Source organism: Nelumbo nucifera, chromosome 7, assembly GCF_055504915.1.
Source record: "Nelumbo nucifera cultivar China Antique chromosome 7, China Antique-T2T, whole genome shotgun sequence".
Classification (NCBI taxonomy): domain Eukaryota; kingdom Viridiplantae; phylum Streptophyta; class Magnoliopsida; order Proteales; family Nelumbonaceae; genus Nelumbo; species Nelumbo nucifera.
The window spans coordinates 58,076,086-58,096,952 of record NC_142655.1 but is presented as its reverse complement, the minus strand read 5'-3'; the positions used below and the strand labels follow the sequence as shown (position 1 = coordinate 58,096,952).

At 35.3% G+C, this 20,867-nt stretch overlaps 1 protein-coding gene across 1 annotated transcript; it reads left to right on the top strand.

Annotated features, from left to right (window-relative positions):
• The first annotated feature begins 4,336 nt into the window (after positions 1-4,336).
• LOC104599745 (Tetratricopeptide repeat (TPR)-like superfamily protein) lies at positions 4,337-7,101 on the top strand. The gene is made up of 2 exons (XM_010262418.3): positions 4,337-6,636; positions 6,738-7,101. Exon 1 carries the CDS (start codon positions 4,544-4,546, stop codon positions 5,948-5,950), a length of 1,407 nt encoding a protein of 468 aa, XP_010260720.1. The 5' UTR covers positions 4,337-4,543; the 3' UTR covers positions 5,951-6,636; positions 6,738-7,101.
• The last annotated feature ends 13,766 nt before the right edge of the window (positions 7,102-20,867 follow it).

The window sequence follows — 20,867 nt, the reverse complement described above, 5'->3', positions numbered from 1 at the left end:
TTAAATAATAATGATTTTTGAACAAATAGAAATATAAAAAAATTAGACACATATTAGTACTATTATATCTAGGTTTGAATGCCATATTTTTACTAAATTATCATACGTTAAAGCTTCATTCAAGCCATTTTCATTTCAATTTGTTCATGAATTAATGTATCAAAATCATATTTAATTAATTTTATTAATAACACTTTAGTTTAATTTACTTATATTATTCAATATCCGATTGCAATCTATATCTATATATTAAAATGCAATGTGCAAAGCTGACACTTTTTGCTTTGTGGCTTATTCTCAAAGTCACTTATCTTTTTTTAGGTTTCTTCTTAAAGGCAACTATCTTTTTTTTTTTTTTTTTTGGGAAATTGTCTAAAACTCACCATGATTTTTCAGCATTTCTCTTAAACTCACCACAACTTTTCAAAATGTCTAAAACTCAGCATGTCAGTAAGTTTTTATTTTCCAAAACTCACCTTCCGTTAGTGCATCGTTAATGTTTCTTAATAGAGGTGTCCAGGTCAGCATAAATAACAATTTTTATGACCAAATCACCCTTGAATGGTGAGTTAGAGGAAAAGGGTCTTTTTCATTTTTCATTTTTTTTTACATTTTTAGTGTTTATAATTTCTGTTTTTTTATATTTTTCTATTTTCTACAATCTACAAAATTTCCTGTATTTTTTGTTATTTATTTGCAATTTCTCTGTTTTTCTATAATTTTTGGTGTTTTTTCTATAATTTTTTATTTTCTGATTTTGTTTTTCAATTTCTATAGTTTCTATAATTTGAAAATATTTTTTTTTATTTTGTGTGCACTTTTTATAATTTTTTATATACTTTTCAATTTCTGTGTTTTTATGTATTTTATATTTGAAAATAATTTTTGAACTTTTTCCTTTTTTCATGTCTAAATATTAAAATATATGTATATATTTTATATTTTCTGTGAAGGTTAAAATGGTAATATATTAACAGCCGTTAGTCTCTTTAACGTCAAGTTAGTGACATGGTGAGTTTTAGACATTTTGAAAAGTTGTGGTGAGTTTAAGAGAAGTGCTAAAAACTCATGGTGAGTTTTTGACAAATTGTTTTTTTTTTGAATTTTCTAATTTTAAAATGGGAAATTGTCCAAAACCCACCATTACTTTTTATGAATTCTCTTAAACTCACCACAACTTTTCAAAACGTCCAAAACTCACCATGTTACTAACTTGACGTTAAACAAACTAACGGGAGTTAACACATTACTATTTTACCCTTCATAAAAAATATAAAATATATACCTATATATTTTAATATTTTAACTACAAAAACATGAAAAAAAGGAAAATATTCAAAAAAATATTTTCAAATATAAAATACATAAAAACACAAAAATTACAAAAAAATAAAATAAAAAACTATAGAAATTGAAAACAAAATCAGAAAATAAAAAATGTAGAAAAACACAGAAATTGCAAATAAATAACAAAAAATATAAAAAAAATTATAGATTGTAGAAAATTGAAAAATGTAAAAAACAAAAAATTAGAAAAAAAACATTGGAAATTATAACAAAACACCAAAAATGCAAAAAAAAGAGAAAATTGAAAACTAAAAAAGACAAAAGAAACTTGAAAAATATAAAGATTGGATGAAAACGGAAATTGCAATATATACATAAGATTATAAAAATTTAAAATTATATATTATAGAAAAAAGTAAAAAATTGTAAATAAAATTTTCAAAAAGATAATAAAAACCTACACAAAAATACATAAAATGATAAAAATTTAAAAATATCAACTAAAAAACAAAAATTAAAAAAAAAAGTTTTTTTAATTATATATTTTATAAAAATCAAAAGTTACAAACAAACTAATAAAATGATAAAATTTTTCAAAAAAATAAACAAAAATTAGACATTGAATCCGAAGATTGTTGTAACAAAATTTCAAACTATCAGATAAACAATTACAAAAATATTTTTTGCATAAATTTTTAGAACCCTCGATGGGGATTTACATTCCAGATTCAAAAGAATACATTGCAAATGTTTCAAAACATAAAAATCTTTGAAATTTGTGATTGTCTTCTTTCAAATCTTCAAACCAGTAGATTGTCTTCTTCAAGATCTGAGCAAGAGAGAAGGTGGTGTGGCGGTGGCAAGATCTGAGCAAGAGAGAGGGTGGTGTGACTACCTTCAAGAACAAGGGAGAAGGTGGTGCGTCGGCTAGATCTAAGCGAGAGAAGGTGGTACGACAGCTTGATCTGAGCGAGAGAGAGGGTGATGCAATGATTACCTTCAAGATCTGAGTGAGGCGGTGGCCAGATCTGAGCAAGAGAGAGGGTGATGCAGTAACTACCTTCAAGATTTGAGCGAGAGAAGGTGGTGTGGTGGCCAGATTTGAGCGAGAGAGAGAGGGTGGTGCAGTGATTACCTTCAAGATCTGAGCAAAAGAAGGTGGTGCAGTTGCCAGATCTGAGCGAGGGAGAGGGTGATGCAGTGACTACTTTCAAGATCTGAGCGAGAGTAGGTGGTGCGGCTGCCAGATCTAAGTGAGAGAGAGGGTGATGTAGTGACTACCTTCAAGATCTGAGTGAGAGAAGATGGTGTGGTGGCCAGATCTGAGCGAGAGAGGCAGAGTAGAGCAGAGAGAGAGAGAGAGAGAGAGAGTTTCGTTCTAACCCTAACCTAAATGACCCTTTTCCCCTAATTTGCCATTCAAGGGTAATTTGGTCATGAAAAGTGTTATTTATGCTGACATGGCCATTTATGTTAAGAAACATTAACGGTGCACTAATGGAAGGTGAGTTTTGGAAAATAAAATACATATGACATAGTGAGTTTTGGATGTTTTGAAAAGTTGTGGTGAGTTTAAGAGAATTCAAAAAAAGTGATGGTGGGTTTTGGACAATTTCCCTCTTAAAATTGAACAAAATAATTGAAGTGACCTATCACTTTTAAGACTTTTAACACTCCTCATTAATACACCATTAGCACACACACATACTCTCTCTCTCTCTCTCTCTCTCTCTCTCTCTTTTCCATTAATCTTTTAATAATCTCACCTCATTAATTATGCTACTAACTCTATCCTTCAATAATTCATGCCATTAAATCTCTCTCATTTCCATTATTCCATTAAATTGCATAAAATACATTAACTTTATTTATATATATTCATTTCAATTTAACTTTAATTATATATATATTAGATGTATTTGCATTAAATTGTAATTATTAGTAAAGATTAATTATAATGAAATTGAGATATTCAATGATATATTATTATGCTAAATAATCAACTTCCATTCAAAATTATAATCCATTTATATGCTGAAAACAATAAAAATTAATCAAATATAATGAAATTAATTTAGTAAGTTACTTAAATAAAATAAAAATAATTATTAATTATTGTTATTAATAAATATATTTTTATTAACAAAATAAAAATAATCTAATTAATAAAAAGAATAAGATAAATAAAAAATTAATATAAAACTAAGACAAAATTATCAAACAATTATTAGTTTTATAATTACATTTTATTAATTTAAAACCAACTTAAGTTCCACTGAAAAATAAAAATTTATATAAATTTCATAAGGAATTTAAATTTAATAAAAACTTAATATACTTAAATAAATTCAATTTTTACTAATTTTAAAAATTAATAAAAATATTAATTTTAAATATAATTTAATTATTTAAAAATCAATTTAAATTCCATTTAAAAATAAGGAAAATTATAAAAACCTTTTTGGGTTTTCTAACAATCCTATGAAACTCTGTAGTGTTTTGACCTTAACAAAACCTCGCCTATTGTTTTGGAAAAAGATGCAAATACCTTGCTTTCGTTTGCAATCCAAATAAAAAATGTTGATGTAATGCATTAATTTTACTTTGCTTTAGCATTTTTACCTTATGTATGATAATGCATTAACAATGATAAGACTTCAACATCTTTGTTATGAAAAACCAAGGGAAAGGAGGCATTTGCACTTTTTTTTCTCAAAACTATAGGAGATGCCTTTGTTATGATCAAAACATAAAGGTGGTTTATAGAATTATTTTATGAGGACTTTTTTTTATAATTTTACCTTGAAATAATATAAAAATAATAATAAACCAATAAAGATTAATAAAAAAACTCTTTTTCAAAAAAATAATAAAAATTAACATTAAGATAAAAAAAATAATACAAATTTATATAGAGAATAGGAAATTAACCACCCTCAATAAATCTCAACTTAAATTGCGATTTTTTATGGTAAAGGAATTAAATTGTAATTGAATAAATTAGACATATCCCAAAAAAAAAAAAAAGAAAAATAAATAGACACCATTTAATTGAAAATGTCATAGAGCTCCATCTTAAATTCCTCTATCGTCAATTTTGCGCGTGCATCGAGGTCCTGACTATTTTCCTGTATAAATACGAATATGAAGGATAAGATTAAAAAAAAAAGCACATCAAATCTACTTATCTATCCTAACGTATAAATAATGCTGTCGTCCACCCTGGAGCGATGAGCGTTGGTTTTGTGCTTCCTGCATGATGTTCTCAAGACTAAAAGCACTGAATCAGGTCGGCAAATGCATGAATTGTCATTCGATCAAAACAGCAAGGCCACACCAAACCTTCCGTTCTTCGACTAGGCCTACAGAAAAAAATGGCCATAAACGCCCTCCTCGTCCAACCACCTCTCCAAAGCCCCGCAGACCTATTCCCTTCCTTACCCATCTCAAGGAAATCAAACATCCAGATGATGCTCTCGCTCTCTTCCATGAATACCAACAAATGGGATTCAGGCACGACTATCCTTCCTACTCTGCTCTCATCTACAAATTCGCTCGTTCTCGCCATTTCGAAGCAGTTGAGACCCTCCTTGATCACATCCGAGACAACAATATGAGGTGCCAAGAGAAACTCTTTGTAGCTTTAATTCAGCACTATGGAAAGTTCAATTTACCCCAGAAGGCTATCGACCTTTTTCATCGCATCACGTCTTTCAATTGCACCCGTACGTTGCAGTCATTGAATTTCCTCCTCAACGTTCTTGTTGAGAATGATCGCCTCGCTGATGCAAAAGAGATTTTTAATAGCTCATCTAGGATGGGTTTTCGGCCTAATTCAGTTTCGTTTAACATAATCATCAAGGGCCACACTGAGAAGGGTGAATGGGAACAAGCTTGCCAAGCGTTTGAAGAAATGCTTGAGAGGGAAGTCCAACCTACTGCAGTAACCTACAATTGTTTGATTGGTTTTTTATGTAGAAGAGGCGATCTGGACAAGGCAAGAGCCCTATTTGAGGACATGACTCGGAAAGGGAAACACGCCAATGCAGTCACATACGCCCTGTTGATGGAATGTTTGTGTTCTGCAGGGAAATATAATGAAGCAAGAAAGATGATGTTTGATATGGAATACCGAGGGTGTAAACCACGTCTTGTGAATTTTGGGGTTTTGATGAGTGACCTTGGAAGGAGAGGGAAAATTGCGGAGGCAGAATCTTTGCTTGCTGAGATGAAGAGAAGAAGGTTTAAGCCAGATGTAGTGACATACAATATCTTGATAAATTATTTATGTAGAGAAGGTAGAGCTTCGGAGGCTTACAAGGTCTTTGTAAAAATGCAGGTTGAAGGCTGTGTGCCGAATGCTGCAACATATCGGATGATGGTTGATGGGTTTTGCAAGGTTGGGAATTTTGAGAAAGGTTTGAGGGTTTTAAATGCGATGCTGACTAGTAATCATTGTCCACGCTTGGAAACTTTTTGTTGTTTGTTTTTTGGACTCTGTGAACGTGGAAAGTTGAGTGATGCATGTTTTGTTTTGGAAGAGATGGAGAAGAGGGAGATGAGGTTCCATTTGGAGGGTTGGGAATCTTTAATTAATGGTTCCTGTTCTGGAGATGCAGGCACTACGGAGATTTTAAGAGAGCTGATGCTAATTGATAAGTAGGTTTTGGGGAGGAGGAGATGAGAAGACTAAAGAGTGCTTTTTTAATCTCTCTAGAAGTATTCAAGAGTTCAATCTTTGACTTTGATGTGTTAATATTTAAAAATGGATAACTAACATACAGTAGCTGGTGGAGAGCTATTGAATTCAGCATCTTCATCTTGCCCTCCATCCTGAAGTGGGGTTATGATAAAGTGAGATCAGACAAATTCCTCAGAGGGCATGATTGAATCAAGGCTGTTTATTACCATTACAAAAAGGGCTCCATTTAGAACAGATTTGTTGCTGTTCGAGACCATTAATTTCTCATATCTGTAGCTTGACGTAACTGCTGTCCCTGTTCTAGCGTTTATGATACTTCATCAGCTTGAATTTTCCTATGCTCCTATAGAGGTCTTTCTTTAACTAATTTCTTTTATGGAGGAGCTTCTTTTGCCCTGTATTTGGGAATCATCTACCAACTAGTATGAGTTATACGGCAATGAACTGTCAAATAATGAACTTCCTGATGTTTCAGAGGGTATCATCCTTTAAATTTACATAGACTTGAAGCGGATTAGGCTATCATGGGAGACAGCCTCATTGTGAATGTTTTAGGTTGCATTGGGGTTTCAATATCTAGGAACATGTTTGCTCTTGTTGTGGTTTCAAGTTCTACATGAAAGAGGATTGTTGGGTCTTATGCTCAGGTGCATTTCTTTGGTTCAAGAGTATTTGTCTCTTCAACAATGTGTTTTTACTTGCTGTTGGTATGAATCTCTCATGCAGCCCTCTCCATTCTTTTTTCCAGGGTATTGCAGGGTTCCAACTGAACCTTTATGAACATGTAGTTTTGAATATAGCTGACTGGGCAATCTAACTGGATTCTATATCTGAGCATGACGAACAATGAAATTCACAAGAATTGTTGTTAGACAAACAAGGGAGGTTTCAAAGGTGATTGGCATTAAAATTGTTAAATGGCATTTTTTGTAATATCTATACTTTTTCTTAATAACAGAAGCAAAATACAAGTACATGGATGATATGATGATATATGAGAAACTCGTTGAAAAACTTGATATGATTTTTTTTTCTATTGTATTTCCGCATAGGTTCCAATTTGAGTTTCTTTGGAATGTTATTTAAGGTGAGAAACTTCCTTTCGTGGATCATCATGCCCTTGTCATAAGTGATCAGTCTTTAAATCAGTCCATCAACTGCCTTTTCTCTTCCTTTTTTTAGTTGGTAAAACTAGATCTGATAAATGATGAGGTCGGATCAGGGTTGGAATTCTATGATCTATACAAGCAGAAAGCAGTTGACCTGTCCATTTTCCTGTGTAAGTCTCCTTTCAATGTCTATCACTTCCAGGCCTTTTCTTTAAGAATGGCTCCATCCTAGACTTGGTGAAACCCGTAAAAAATTCTCCAATATATGGGGTTGACTACATGAACCTTCTTCTGCCCTTCCTCTCTGTTCAATGTCATATCCATTGTTAAACTATGGGCCCTCAAGTCATTGCTCACCACTACAATCCACATCACTTTTGAAAATACTCCTATTAATGGTGCCATGGGTAATCTTCTATGTACATGATCAAAACATCTTAGGGGCCTTGAATATTTCAGGCCTGGTTATGTGTCTATCCATGGGTACCCATGACAATCCTTCATGGAAGGAGTGAAGTTGAACTCAAATTATATATGTGTTCCATAGAGTTGCTGATAACACATACCCCTATTTGGAACGCATTGCACTTTTCCCTGGTTCTTTGACACTAACAGATATTCTCTGTCAAAAGGCCATCAGGAAATCTGTTAGAAGCCAAAATACCAAGATACTTGTAAGATGCCTAGCGTATACTGGAGGATATTGCATGGATACTTCCAGATGTGCTCTATGACATTAACACTTTCAAAACATGTAAAGCGGTATATTTTAATAAACTATATTGTAAAACATATGTGTATGTTAAAAACTTAATTAAATTTGGCAAGACATAGGTCTTGAGAAATGACATTGGTTTCAAAAACCAGAAATAAACATATGATGTAAGAAGCAACATAGGTTAGAAGTCAAGCAACATTCTTAAGGCTTTTTTAGAAACTTGTAAACACTCAGTCTACATTTTAAATGTAAGATTGCTTTGTGTAATCTAAAAAGAAAACTGCCCCTTCACCTGTAGACACACATAGGGCGGGTTGTGAAGTTCAAAAGTCCCCAAGTCCCATAATTTTAAGCTATTCTCTTCTTTGTAGAAATATGAAGTCCCAATCTACTTCTATCTAATTTGGTCCCCTTTTACTGTTAATGGTTTATTTGGTTTGGATCCTACTTTGGACAAGTGATCATTAGGGTTCTAACTTGGGTGGGCTTGGGTCGAGAATTTGTCAAAATTTGAATAGGCGCAGCCTGAAAGTCCAGCCCTGACACATCATAAATTCTTCAAAACGGTACCTTTCTTGCACCTCTAGCAATCATACCTCCTCGGCTTCTATCCAAGAAACCGAGTAGTTACTTGCTTGCAACCCTGCAGGGTTAAAGATGGTAGATAGTACCTTGAATGGGTATTTTGAAAAATTGTGTTGAAAATACTACATCCATTTTAGGTAAAATGGTCTTCAGAAAAATTTTGAAGTAGTAATTGAATTTTTGTGGCCATTATTAATAGAATTTCACAGTGCCCACCTCACCACCTTGACTATTTAAGTCCAGGAAAAAGGAAAAGAAAAATTCGATTTAGCAAAGCAAACAACCATACCACGCCAATGTTGGTGGAATCTGTTGAGCAAGATAAAGCAGAAATGAAGTACATCCACACTTTGAAGCAATTCATATGCTACAAAACTCATTGCCTTAGAAGTCACGGTGACAATGAAGCAACTCTGTCCTTTCCCCTCTTTAAATCTTCCTCATGACAATGACTTGTTACCTGATCTCGTCTCTTATTCTTCCTTTCAACTACAAACCCTCATCTAATTCAGAGGCGGGGTTGACGGTGGCATGGCATCTACTACCAACTGGTGTCTTCACTCTTGATTGGCTACTACTAACTGGTGTCTTCACTCTTGATTGTGTTAGTTGTACATGTATTGTTTGTGGCAGATACTGCCCCATGAGCACGCACCAGTTTTTAATGGTTGCCCTTTATGTTATATGTTTGATTTGATAGAAACTAAGAGGGAAATGGAAAGTTGAGAAAAAATTCTTAAAATATTTCACCAAATTCTTTAAGAATTTCTCTCACCTTTTAACTTTTTTATTATTTTCTATGAAATCAAATAGAACTTTAAATTTATTATAAGGTGAAAGTTTTTTCTTTTCTTTGTTTCTTTGTATATATATATATATTTTTTGATGCAAAGGTAGCATCCCTAATTGTAGGGGGTGATTTGGTCACAGTCCATATTTTCCAAATGTTGCAAACCCTTGTATATATATTTGGTTTGATGGAAAATACGAGATAAACAGAAAATTGAGTTAAGTTATGAAGAAGTTTCACAAAATTCCTTGCAAAATTTCCCCCAACCAACTTTCTGTTTTTTTTTTTCTTTCTATTAAACCAAACAAAGCCTTAATAATTAGTCAAATAAGTAAATTAATGTTTATTCATTATAAATTGGGGGTACCATTGGTCTTATGGGATGTCCCCATTGCCTTCCGAGGAAGTTTCCACATTGGTTCAATTACTGAAATGTGGTGGGGGTGGCTGTCGTAACTTGGATGCCCTAATTTGTACTCTTATCTCTTTCACATATATGCTATTTTTCTTTTTCAATAGGAAATCTAGAAGCCTAGAACTTGATTTTCACATGCCATTTGAGAATTGATCTACTAATTTTCTTTTATGAAGGCTATGTGTTATAGATGGGCCATCTACAACACCCGTCAGAAGAAGTGATGTGTCATAAGTTGAAGGGGCTAGAATAGTTAGAGGCATATGGAAAAGGACTTGGGTGGAAGTAGTAGTAAGAAATGATTTTAATCCCCATAATTTGACATTTGACAATGGATATGACACTGAACAGAATGAAATGGTGAAAAAGGATTCATGTACATTTTGTTGGGAGTAAGGTTCAAAGTATGAGAAATGTAAGGTGTATTAGAAAGACAATTTTAAGAGATGTATCGGAATATGCTTTGAATACATATGGATACGGATGAAAAATCAAGATACACATAAATATAGTAGAAAATTCAAATAAATCTTAAAGAATATATTACTAACAATATTAACAAATTTTATATGATTGTAAATAAGTTATTTAAATGTAAAAACCATAATTTAATGGTTTATATAAAGTGTGACATATCGGGACACAATTAGTAACCATTGAAAAATGATGGAATAACTAAAATTAAAAAAAAAACTAAAATGTGAATGTTAATTTTTAAAAAACCAATATAATTAATCTTAATATTTATTAGTATATAAATTTTAATAATTAATTCTAGCATTTATTAATAAGCACTTGTCACATATTAAGAAAAGTGAAAATTTACTTAAAATTCAAAATATATACATATGGTCATAACAAACAAATATGTGTGGCTTGTTGGTGAACTTGTGGTTGTTAAAATCAAGTGACCAATGTTAGCTAAAATTTGAAGTTTTTACACTAACAAAACAAAATTAATGAGAAGGGATCATTAATTAAAGGAGTTAATGAGAGAATTTGAATTAGGCATTAAAATTCAAATTTAAATTTAAATTTGCTTTAGAGTAATTGACTAGTTAATGAAAAAGAAACGACATTAATGAGAGATTCGGTATTGAATATTAATTAATGAAATTAATGATGAACCGAAATGATCAATGTATCAAACTATTTCGGGCCTATGTTGGCCGATACGCACGAAAAGAAAAGGAACAAAGGATTTATACATGTTTTGTGTATTAGGTTCTTGTCTAAATGATATGCATCGACCGATATGACCCGATTAGTTGTGATATTTTGAACCTTGGTTGGGAGAAGGCTTAAGTGATGATGATGATGATGATAACATGCTATAGATGGAGGGTTTTATTGTTGAATAAATAATTATGAGTGTGAGACAGTGGATATATATTTAAAGGTGAGATAAAACCTCGTCAATGTGTATAGTAAGACTTATGATAAATGGCAGAATTGATGTCTTGCGACACATCAAGAAACGGAGCAACGTGACCCCGTGAGGTTGAAGATTGCAGAACCTCGCAAGGTTAGATGGATAACTTTTATGAAAAAATATCAAATAAGGGCATTCTAATACAGTCCTCTTTAAACTCGTAGATTGTGCGGCAAAGAAAGAGAGGAGGGTGGTGTGGCGACAAGAATTGAGAGAGAGAGAGAGAGTGGTTTGTCTTTATAGGGGTGCCGGATATGCACTCTGTAAACTTCGATGGATTCAATTTAGATGCAAATTCTCAATGGTAGAATATTGGTATAAAACAAAAGACAATTGGTCTATTCGTTGGTTTGCCCCAAATACAAATACAGAATGTGTTGTTTACTGCAAGTACAGAAGTGCAGAAAATGTGATGTTTATGGTAAGTGCAAAAGTGAATGGATTCACCAATTTAGTAGTTGTTTGAATGGATTCACACCCAAGTCTGTAGAAGAGTGGAGTTTGGGAAATTGGTCCGGTGGGTGTAAGAGGAAGACTCAATTACAATGCGAGAGAAATAGCAACAACAGTGAAAAAGAGAAAGCAAATGGATTCTTGGTCTGTCGATGATTATGAGAAGCAATGTAAAGAGTAGTGTTTAAACAACTATTCTTGTATAGTTTATGCTTTTGATGACAACATAAGGTGTATGTCTTGGAGCAAAATTTTGATCGATTTGCATAAATTATCTACTAGCGAAATGAACCTTTACATTCATTTAACTTGGTGGCAAGATCTGAAATTGACGGTGGGGGAGGTTTGTCCTGCTATTCGCTACTTCCATTAGAGAAAGGAGGTGAACAGTTCTGGTGCCCTTATTTGATATTTTTCAGAAAAAAGGTCACCGTGTTTTATAAATTATATTAACAAAGTTATTTTTATGTAAATCAAGCTTTGTTCACCTCACGAGGCAGATCAAATTGTATCGATCAAACCTCGCGAAATTGGATCAGGGAGACAAAGTGCAGAAGTGTTTCTCTTTAGGGTGTCAAAGCATGATTAGTGCCTTAGGGAAATCACATTTGGTTGTACCTGAGTGCCATTCTGACACATGCACCACTCTCTAAGAAAGTCTGATATCCTGCACTAATGACCTTCTTTGTTTCGAGGGACACATGTCCCAAGGGAGAAGTAGACAAGATTTGTTCCCAAACATGGCCTTAGAGAATATTTCAGAATTCTTCCTTTATGCAATGTAATCTATTTCCTTGCTTCTATAAATAGGAAAGGGTAAAATACAAAATCCCTATTTATTTTAATAAATACCTCCTTTTAATTTTTGAGAAATTTAACAAAAACCTCTCTTTCGTCATTGTCCCAGATCGAAAACCTTAGATTAATGCACTGGTTTTTTCTAAATATCCATTCTACCCTTTTATAAATTATTTTACATACAAAATTACTGAAATAATCCCATTTTAATTCAATAAAAAAATATATTTCAGTAATTTTGTATGTAAAATTATTGAAATGATTGTCAAAGAGGTTTTTTTTTTTGAATTAAAATGGGGTTATTTCAGTAATTTTGTATGTAAAATAATTTATAAAAGGGTAAAATGGGTATTTGAAAAAAATTGGTGCATCAATCTAATGTTTTCCGTCTGGGACAGTGACAGAAGGTTTTTGTTGAGTTTCTCAAAAGTTCAGAGGAAGTATTTGTTAAAATGAAACTGTAAGGGAGGTTTTTATGATTATCAAAAACTTCAGGGGAGATTTTTGTATTTTACCCAATAGGAAAATCATCATTTGTGAAGGGGATCCCGGTTCATTCTATTCCCAACTAAGCCTCATTCTATCTGCCCCATGGTGACACCTTCCTATCCAGTACCAAGATTTTAACTCTATCCCTATCCCAACTAAGCCACATATTTAGGGGAGTAACTATAAACTAATCTTTTGTTTATTGGTGGATATATGATATAGATAGGGGTGCAAATGGATTGATCCAATTCTATTTGGTCGAATTCGGAGCACCCCTGGTCGGATCTTTAGATTGGATCGGATTTGGATCGCCCCATTTTCCAATCCAAGAAGATCTGTTCCAATCCAATGTGTTATATATTTATAAATATAAATATATATAATATATATGTTATTTATTTATTTATAGATATATTATTTATATTGTATTTTTATAAATTTGTTATATTATTTATTTTTTTATGAAAACATGTATATATGATGAAAATAATTAAAAAATATTTGTATTTTTTGTTTTTTCTTTATTTAAATTGGTATATTTTATTTTTTCTTTAAATAATTTATTAATTTTTAAAGAAAACAAGTGGGATCAAATCAGATCCAAAGATGTAATAGGATTTGAATTCAGATCGAGTCCTATCAAATCCAATCAGATCCGACATGAATAGTGTCAGATCGGATTCGAATCAGGGTATATTCAAATCCGATCGGCCTGATCCAGTCCATTTGCATTCCTAGATATAGATATCGGAGGATTGAAAGTACAAAAAGAAAAAAAAAAAACTTTGAGATAAAAAACCAACTAACTTGTGAACCGATTGCATTGTTTGCTCCAGGTTGTGTTTGGTTTTATAAAAATAAGATTTTTATCAAACCAAATATAGCATGAGGATGAATTCATTACTAAGACAATTAAGAAATTCAAGAGGTTTGCAGCAGATCATTGAATATGAGTAGGCAATTCAATGATACCTGAAAACCTGTGGCCAGATCGGATATTCGATCTGATAATCTCGAATTCAGATTGGGCATATGTTATCTTTTAGGGGTAAATGAGGAAATTTGATCCTCAAACCCCAGTGGCGAGTCCTAACCTATTACAATACTTGGACCAACATTTTCTTTTCCCCACATAGGGGTTTTTTTTTGAGAGAATGACCGATCAACTCAGGGTCAGAATTTGTAGGCTTAAAGTATGTCGGGGTAGGTGCCAGATCGGAATTGAGGCCGATTCATGGGCGGGCGTTATTGCATAGAGTGTGGGTTATGGTCCTTTTGAATGTTTATAGCTCCGCAGTGTAAATCAGAAATTTGCATTGGGCAAATCTATCCTTCTCCGTTTTTTTTTTTCATTCTTCTCTTTGTCTCAACTCTCAAACTCGCCATTTTCTTCCCTCTCACTCTTTGCAACAAGTTTGCAACTCTTTGCAATAGCCTAATACAAAGCCACAAAGGAGACGAAAGGTGTGACCCTTTTCATTTTTCGTTTTTCTTCTCCTATTCCCCTCTCTGCAACTCTGCATCAGCAGTAGCTCCCGTCCCTCTTCTCATTTCGCATTGTCTGATGCAACGGCGGATTGAAGAGTAGGCTTCTCCACTCCAGTTCTCCCAAACAAACTGCAGACCACCAGATTGAAGCTGTGATTTTGAAAAACAGCTTTATAATGGGTAAACATTTATATTGGAAAGAGTAACAGATCATTGGATTTCAAGTGTAAACAAGACACTTAACAACAAAACAGAAAGTTCTTGATTGAAGACTTTAAGTTAATTTTGGGAATTTCTTGTATTTTGGTTGAAGTAGCTTTTACCTGTTTCTGAATGTTTGATAGGAGACCAAGCTCTACCATTAGTTTCTGTTAGGATTATGCTGAAATTAGAAATCCGTTCCGTGTATATCTTCTTATCTCATTTCCTCCTTTCCTTGGCATGTATATCATGTACAGTTCTGATAGGAAAGATATGCTTGAGTCCCCATAAACTTAGGAGATTGATGGTTGTAACCATGTATATATATTTGAGTTTTCTCAATGAATAAGACACAAAAAAGAACCAACCATCCAAGCTCTGGTTTTACATGGTATTAGAGCCACGCCGTCGTCTCCTCTTGGCAGCCTATCTCCTTCGATCCATGCAACCCTAGAAACCTGCTAGACCCAAGAACCCTCCGACTGGATCAGGACAGTCTCGAGAGGAATCGCGCATTGAGGCTGTCGGAAGATCGGTCTCAGATTCCACGGCTTTGAAACCGGTTCCTCTGCTTCTTTTCCTTCTTCAGCAGCAGCAACGTCAATTTTGTTCTTTGACGCGGATTCTTCCTTTCTTCCAGGCCGAAGACGAATTAAGAGTTTACTCCTACCGTCTTCAGTTCCGGCATTCCTTCTTGCAGAGGCGGTGGAGCTCTTCGGCGACTTTTCCATCAACGGAGTGGTGGAACAAGAGGCGAACGGGAAACGATTCTTAACACTTCGAGATCCGATCGGTAACTTCCGAACCTCTGAATCACATTCCTTCTTGCGGAGGGAGGCACTGTCGGGTTCGGACTCGGAAGCCAAGGAACGGTGATCGTGCGACGGGATTCTCGGGTGGTATCGGCTGGTTTCCGACAGCGGTGATTGTTAACTTGGTTCTTCCCCCACTTCAAGAACGAAAGGGAGAAACTGTGAAGAGGTTGCGATTTGACGAGCGCAGTGGCCATGGATTTTCTCTGCGATGTCATAAGGTAAATTGCCAACATAGAGTTTTGCCTCTTCAGGGAGTTCCAGATAAGACTCACGAACGTTTGGATCTTTAACGGGTTTCCGGCCAGTTGAAGTTCTGCAACAGGTTTTAGGGAGATCCAGTTCTCTATTTTTGTGGTGATTTTGCCGCCGATTGAGGGTTTTCAGACACGGTGGTCGGTATGGCTGAAAACAAAGAAAAAAGAACAGGGCGGTGGTCAATTGACAAGGAACGTGGAGCAGGTTGTGGGCGTGGTGGACAGAAACAAGGAGCAGGGGCAGGAGGAAAAGGTCGTGGCGGCCAAGTCAAGGCCAATACAGCCAAAGTCTCCGCGCAAGGCAATGCGTCTCAAGGAGAATCAATTGATGCAGCCAAGACTGGGTTAAATGGATTGAGTAGTGAGTAGTGGAACATGTTACTCAACCTTTTGAACACACAAAAAGAGGGGAGTCAACGACTAAGTGGTAAGCAAAAATTGTCAGAGTGGATAATAGACACAGGGGCCTCTCATCATATGACAGGAAGCCTCGAGTCGATGAGAGGCATAAAAAATGTCATTCCTTGCTCCGTTGAATTACTAGATGGGAAAGCGACAATAGCAGAGAAAGAAGGCACAATTGCACTGGACGATCATCTGAAACTGACTAATGTTTTATATGTGCCTAGTTTGAATTGCAATTTAATTTATGTATCACAATTGATTAAGGAATCAAATTGTATTGTCCAGTTCACTAATAAATTCTGTGTGATACAGGACCACACTACGAGGATGCTGATAGCACTGCATCAGCAAGAGCAATGAAGACTACAGAGAGCAAGACGTGTGATATTTGGCATCAAAGGTTAGGGCATCCTTCTTATAGAATTGTTAAGTTGCTGCCTTTTATTAGTACTAAGAATAATTATAATGATAGTATTAAGGGTTGTGATGTATGCTTCTGAGCTAAACAATGTTGAGAAGAGTTTGTTTCTAGTGATAATAAAGCATCCGATATTTTTGAGTTAATTCATTGTGATTTGTGGGGTCCTTATAAAACTGTAGCTTTTTGTGGTGCTCATTATTTCTTGACCATAGTAGATGAATTTTCTAGAGGCATTTGGATCTATCTTCTGGTTGATAAGACGGAAGTGGGACGAGTCCTTCAAAATTTTTTTGCTATGATTCAAAGGCAATTTAACAAACCTGTAAAGGTGATTCGTACTGATAATGGGACTGAGTTTGTCTATTTGGCTAGTTATTTTGCTAAACATGGTATTATTCATCAAACCACTTGTGTCGGGACCCCTTAACAAAACGGGAGGGTTGAACGCAAGCACCGCCACATACTTAATGTTGCTTGAGCCTTGCGCTTTCGAGCTAGCTTGCCTATTGATTTTTGGGGGGAAGGTGTCTTGATCGCATGTTATTTGATTAATCGGACACCGTCCATTCTGTTGAAGGGAAAGACTCCCTATGAAGTTTTATTTGGGCGACCTCCTTCTTATGATAATGTGCGAGTTTTTTGTTGCTTAGCATATGCAAACAATCATGGACATGGAGGGGATAAATTTGTTAGTCTAAGCAGACGGTGTGTTTTTGTTGGGTATCATTTTGGAAAGAAATGATGGAGCTTGTATGATTTAGAGTCTAGCATGTTCTTTGCATCAAGAGATGTTACTTTTTTAGAGCATGAATTCTCGTATGCACGCAAGGAGGATGCACAGCCAAACAAAGCACAAGGCCAATTTAATTGTGGAATAGGTGGGACAGATGAGGTGTTGGTGCCATCCACTTATTTACCTGGACAAACAAATGGCGAGATGGAGATTGACCAGCGAGCTGAATTCACTGAAGAAGGAATCTGTGTAGAAGAAGGAACCCGCGTAGACCCGAATGCAAATGCTGGTGAATCCATGCATCCTCGTGATGCCACCACAGAAAATGCAAGTGAAGACAGTCCCGACGTAAGGGGGGGTGGCGATATTGAGCAACAACAGCAATCTAAAATTCATTTAGGGTGTGGGCATCGACAGAAACAACAGTCCACAAGGTTGAGAGATTATGTGCTTCACACCACATAGCAATTGAGTCCCTCTCCACGTCTCTTTGCAAGCTCACTCGGCCAATCACATTCTGCAGATAGTCCTTATCCCATAGATAACTATGTGAACTGTAACAATTTTTTTTGTCGACATCGTGCTTTCTTGGCAGCTATTACTGCAGGAGTTGAACCTACTTCTTTTACTGAGGCTATAAAAGATGAAAAATAGAGAGATGCAATGCAGAAAGAAATACAAGCACTTGAAAATAATCAGACATGGACTATGGAGCCTTTGCCATCCGAAAAACAAGCCATAGGATGCAAATGGGTATATCGAATCAAGTATAATGCTGATGGGACAGTGGAAAGATACAAAGCCCGTCTCACGATTTTTGGGAACAAGCAAGTTGAGGGAATTGATTATAATGAAACTTTTGCCCCAGTTGCAAAAATGGTTACTGTCCGCACCTTTCTTGCAGTCGTAGTAGCTAAAAATTGGGAGCTTCATCAAATGGACGTGCATAACGCATTCTTGCATGGTGACCTTCATGAGGAAATCTACATGCGAATGCCTCCTGGTTTTCAGTCAAATAAACCAGGTATGGTGTGTCGGTTGCGAAAATCTCGGTATGGCTTGAAACAAGCACCGAGATGTTGGTTCGCTAAATTAGTCGTAGCCTTGAAGACATATAGATTTCAGCAATCATGTTCAGATTACTCCCTCTTCACCTTTCGTCGAGATAGGGTGCTTGTGCTTGTTCTCGTATATGTGGACGACATTATCGTGTCAGGTAATGATAGTATGGCAATTCAAGTCTTCAAGAAATATTTGAGTGATTGCTTTCATATGAAATACTTAGGACCATTGAAATATTTTTTGGGCATTGAAGTTGCCCGAAACTCAACAGGAATTTTTCTGTCTCAACGTAAGTATGCTTTGGATATTATCTCTGAAGTTGGATTACTTGGTGCAAAACCTGTTCATTTTCTTCTAGAGCAGAATCACAATCTTGCCTTGACAGATGGGCCTCTCTTATTTGATCCTGAGCGATACAGGCGCTTGGTGGACAGGCTTATTTATCTCTCAACAACTCGTCCAGAGTTGTCTTATTGTGTGCATGTTCTGTCACAATTTATGCAGCAACCACTAGAAAGACATTGGGAGGCCGCATTGCGGGTGGTGCGCTACTTGAAAGGAAACCCTGGTCAAGGAATTATTTTGCGTTCAAACTGTGACTTACAGTTATATGCATGGTGTGATTCAGACTGGGCGAGCTGTCCTTTGTCCGACGTTCTCTGTCTGGATGGTTTATTTTGCTTGGGAATTCGTCTATTTCCTGGAAAACTAAGAAACAACACACTGTGGCTTGCTCTTCAGCGGAAGCAGAGTATCGTTCTATAGCCACTGCCACGTGTGAATTAAAATGGCTGAAATGATTGTTGTTGGTTCTTGGAGTTACGCATTCAAACCCAATGCGATTATATTGTGATAGTCAAGAAGCCTTGCATATTGCAGCAAACCCAACGTTTCATGAGCATACGAAACATATTGAAGTTGATTGCCATTTTGTACGTGATGAGCTTCAATTTGGTTGCATTTGTCCTGCTTATGTGTCGACTACCGTTCAACTGACTGACATTTTTACAAAGGCACTGGGTCGCAGAGAATTTGAGTACTTTCTCTGCAAGTTGGGCATTCACAATCTGCATGCTCCAACTTGAGGGGGGTTGTGAGGATTATGCTGAAATTAGGAATCCATTCCTTTGTATATCTCCTTTGTATATCTTTTTATCTCCTTTCCTCCTTTCCTTGGCATGTATATCATGTATAGTTCTGATAGGAAAGATATATTTGAGTCCCCATAAACTTAGGAGATTGATGATTGTAACCATGTATATATATTTGAGTTTTCTCAATGAAATAAAACACAGAAAAGAATCAACCAGCTAAGCTCTGGTTTTACGGTTTCTCTTTCAGCTGATTGCAGAAATCAATGGGAGTTGAATGAAATCCGAAAATTTCGATTAGGTTCGAACTCGGATGCCTTGTACGTATATCCGTTCGGATTTCATATCAGAATCAGATACTGTTAATAATTAATCGAATCCAACTTGGATTTAGACGAATCCGATCTAATTATGAGCAGAATTTACGTAAAAAAAAAAAAAAAACCTTTACTTGCATGCATAATTGGAAAGGTGAATGAACCAATTGTGGGCATGTCTTTTCTGGCCTAGCATTTAGAGAATAACTTTAAATTCTCCGCAGTCTTTGTTTTATTTGAAGCAATCATATCGGCAAATTGATTGATTTAAGGGTTAATATAACAGCCTTCTAAATCAGAAAATTCATCATTCCATCATTCGATGCTGTTTTTGAAATCGATACATCAAAAAAGTAGAGCACTGTTTTTTGTTTTTAAAGGCAAAAACAAGTTAGTTTTGTCTAAAAAAAATCATGTTTTTAGAACAATGAAAATGACGGTTTTTAAGTCAAAAACAAAATTTGTAGTGTGTAAATTGTATGATTTATGGAACATGTTTTTGAAACCGGAATCCATGAACATGCTTTAACATTTTTCATTCTTGTGTTCTGAAATCACAGAAAGAAAAACAGTTCTGAACTTGAAGTTAATTTGATTATTTGTGCTTTGCCTCTTGATAAGCAGCCTTTCAATATGGTTTGGCCCATTTTCAACCTATGGGCTCTTAGGATAATCCAGAAATGATGGTCCCCAGAACGGCTTAACATTACTGGTTATTTGAAGCAATGCAAATGTTAGGTGAGGCCCATGACTGAGTGGTCATATTCCCCATATTCAATGGGTCTCCATGTAGATCTAGTGGGCCTCTTAACATTATATTGCAACGATGAGTGCTTGTAATTCATGCATCTGACGGTGGAGAAATGTATGATATGTTTAGCATGCTCTCATGGATTTTTTTGGGTGCTGATTATCTGGACTTCGGATCAGTTATCAACAAACAGTGTCAACCGCATCCCAATCAGTCATTGGGAACATCTCCCCAGGGAGATGTTGTTCTTAACGTGTGGCTTGTTGGGACATTGTTGTGAGCGTTTTGTTGGTATTAATTAGATCGATCCCTATCGGATAATCTGGATTTGGGACATTAGATTGAATCGTGATTCGTGAAACTCGTCTTAATTGCACATGTGTCTCCCAAAATATCAACCCTACGCTGATTCTAGTAGAGGGAAGATACGATGGTTATGGACGTGATTTGCTCTACGTAGATGTAGTGCTGTTTCGCCATTGTAATGTCTCTCTCATTCAAGGACAAGAACACAGAACACAGGACTCAGGAGAGAGAGAGAGAGAGAGAGG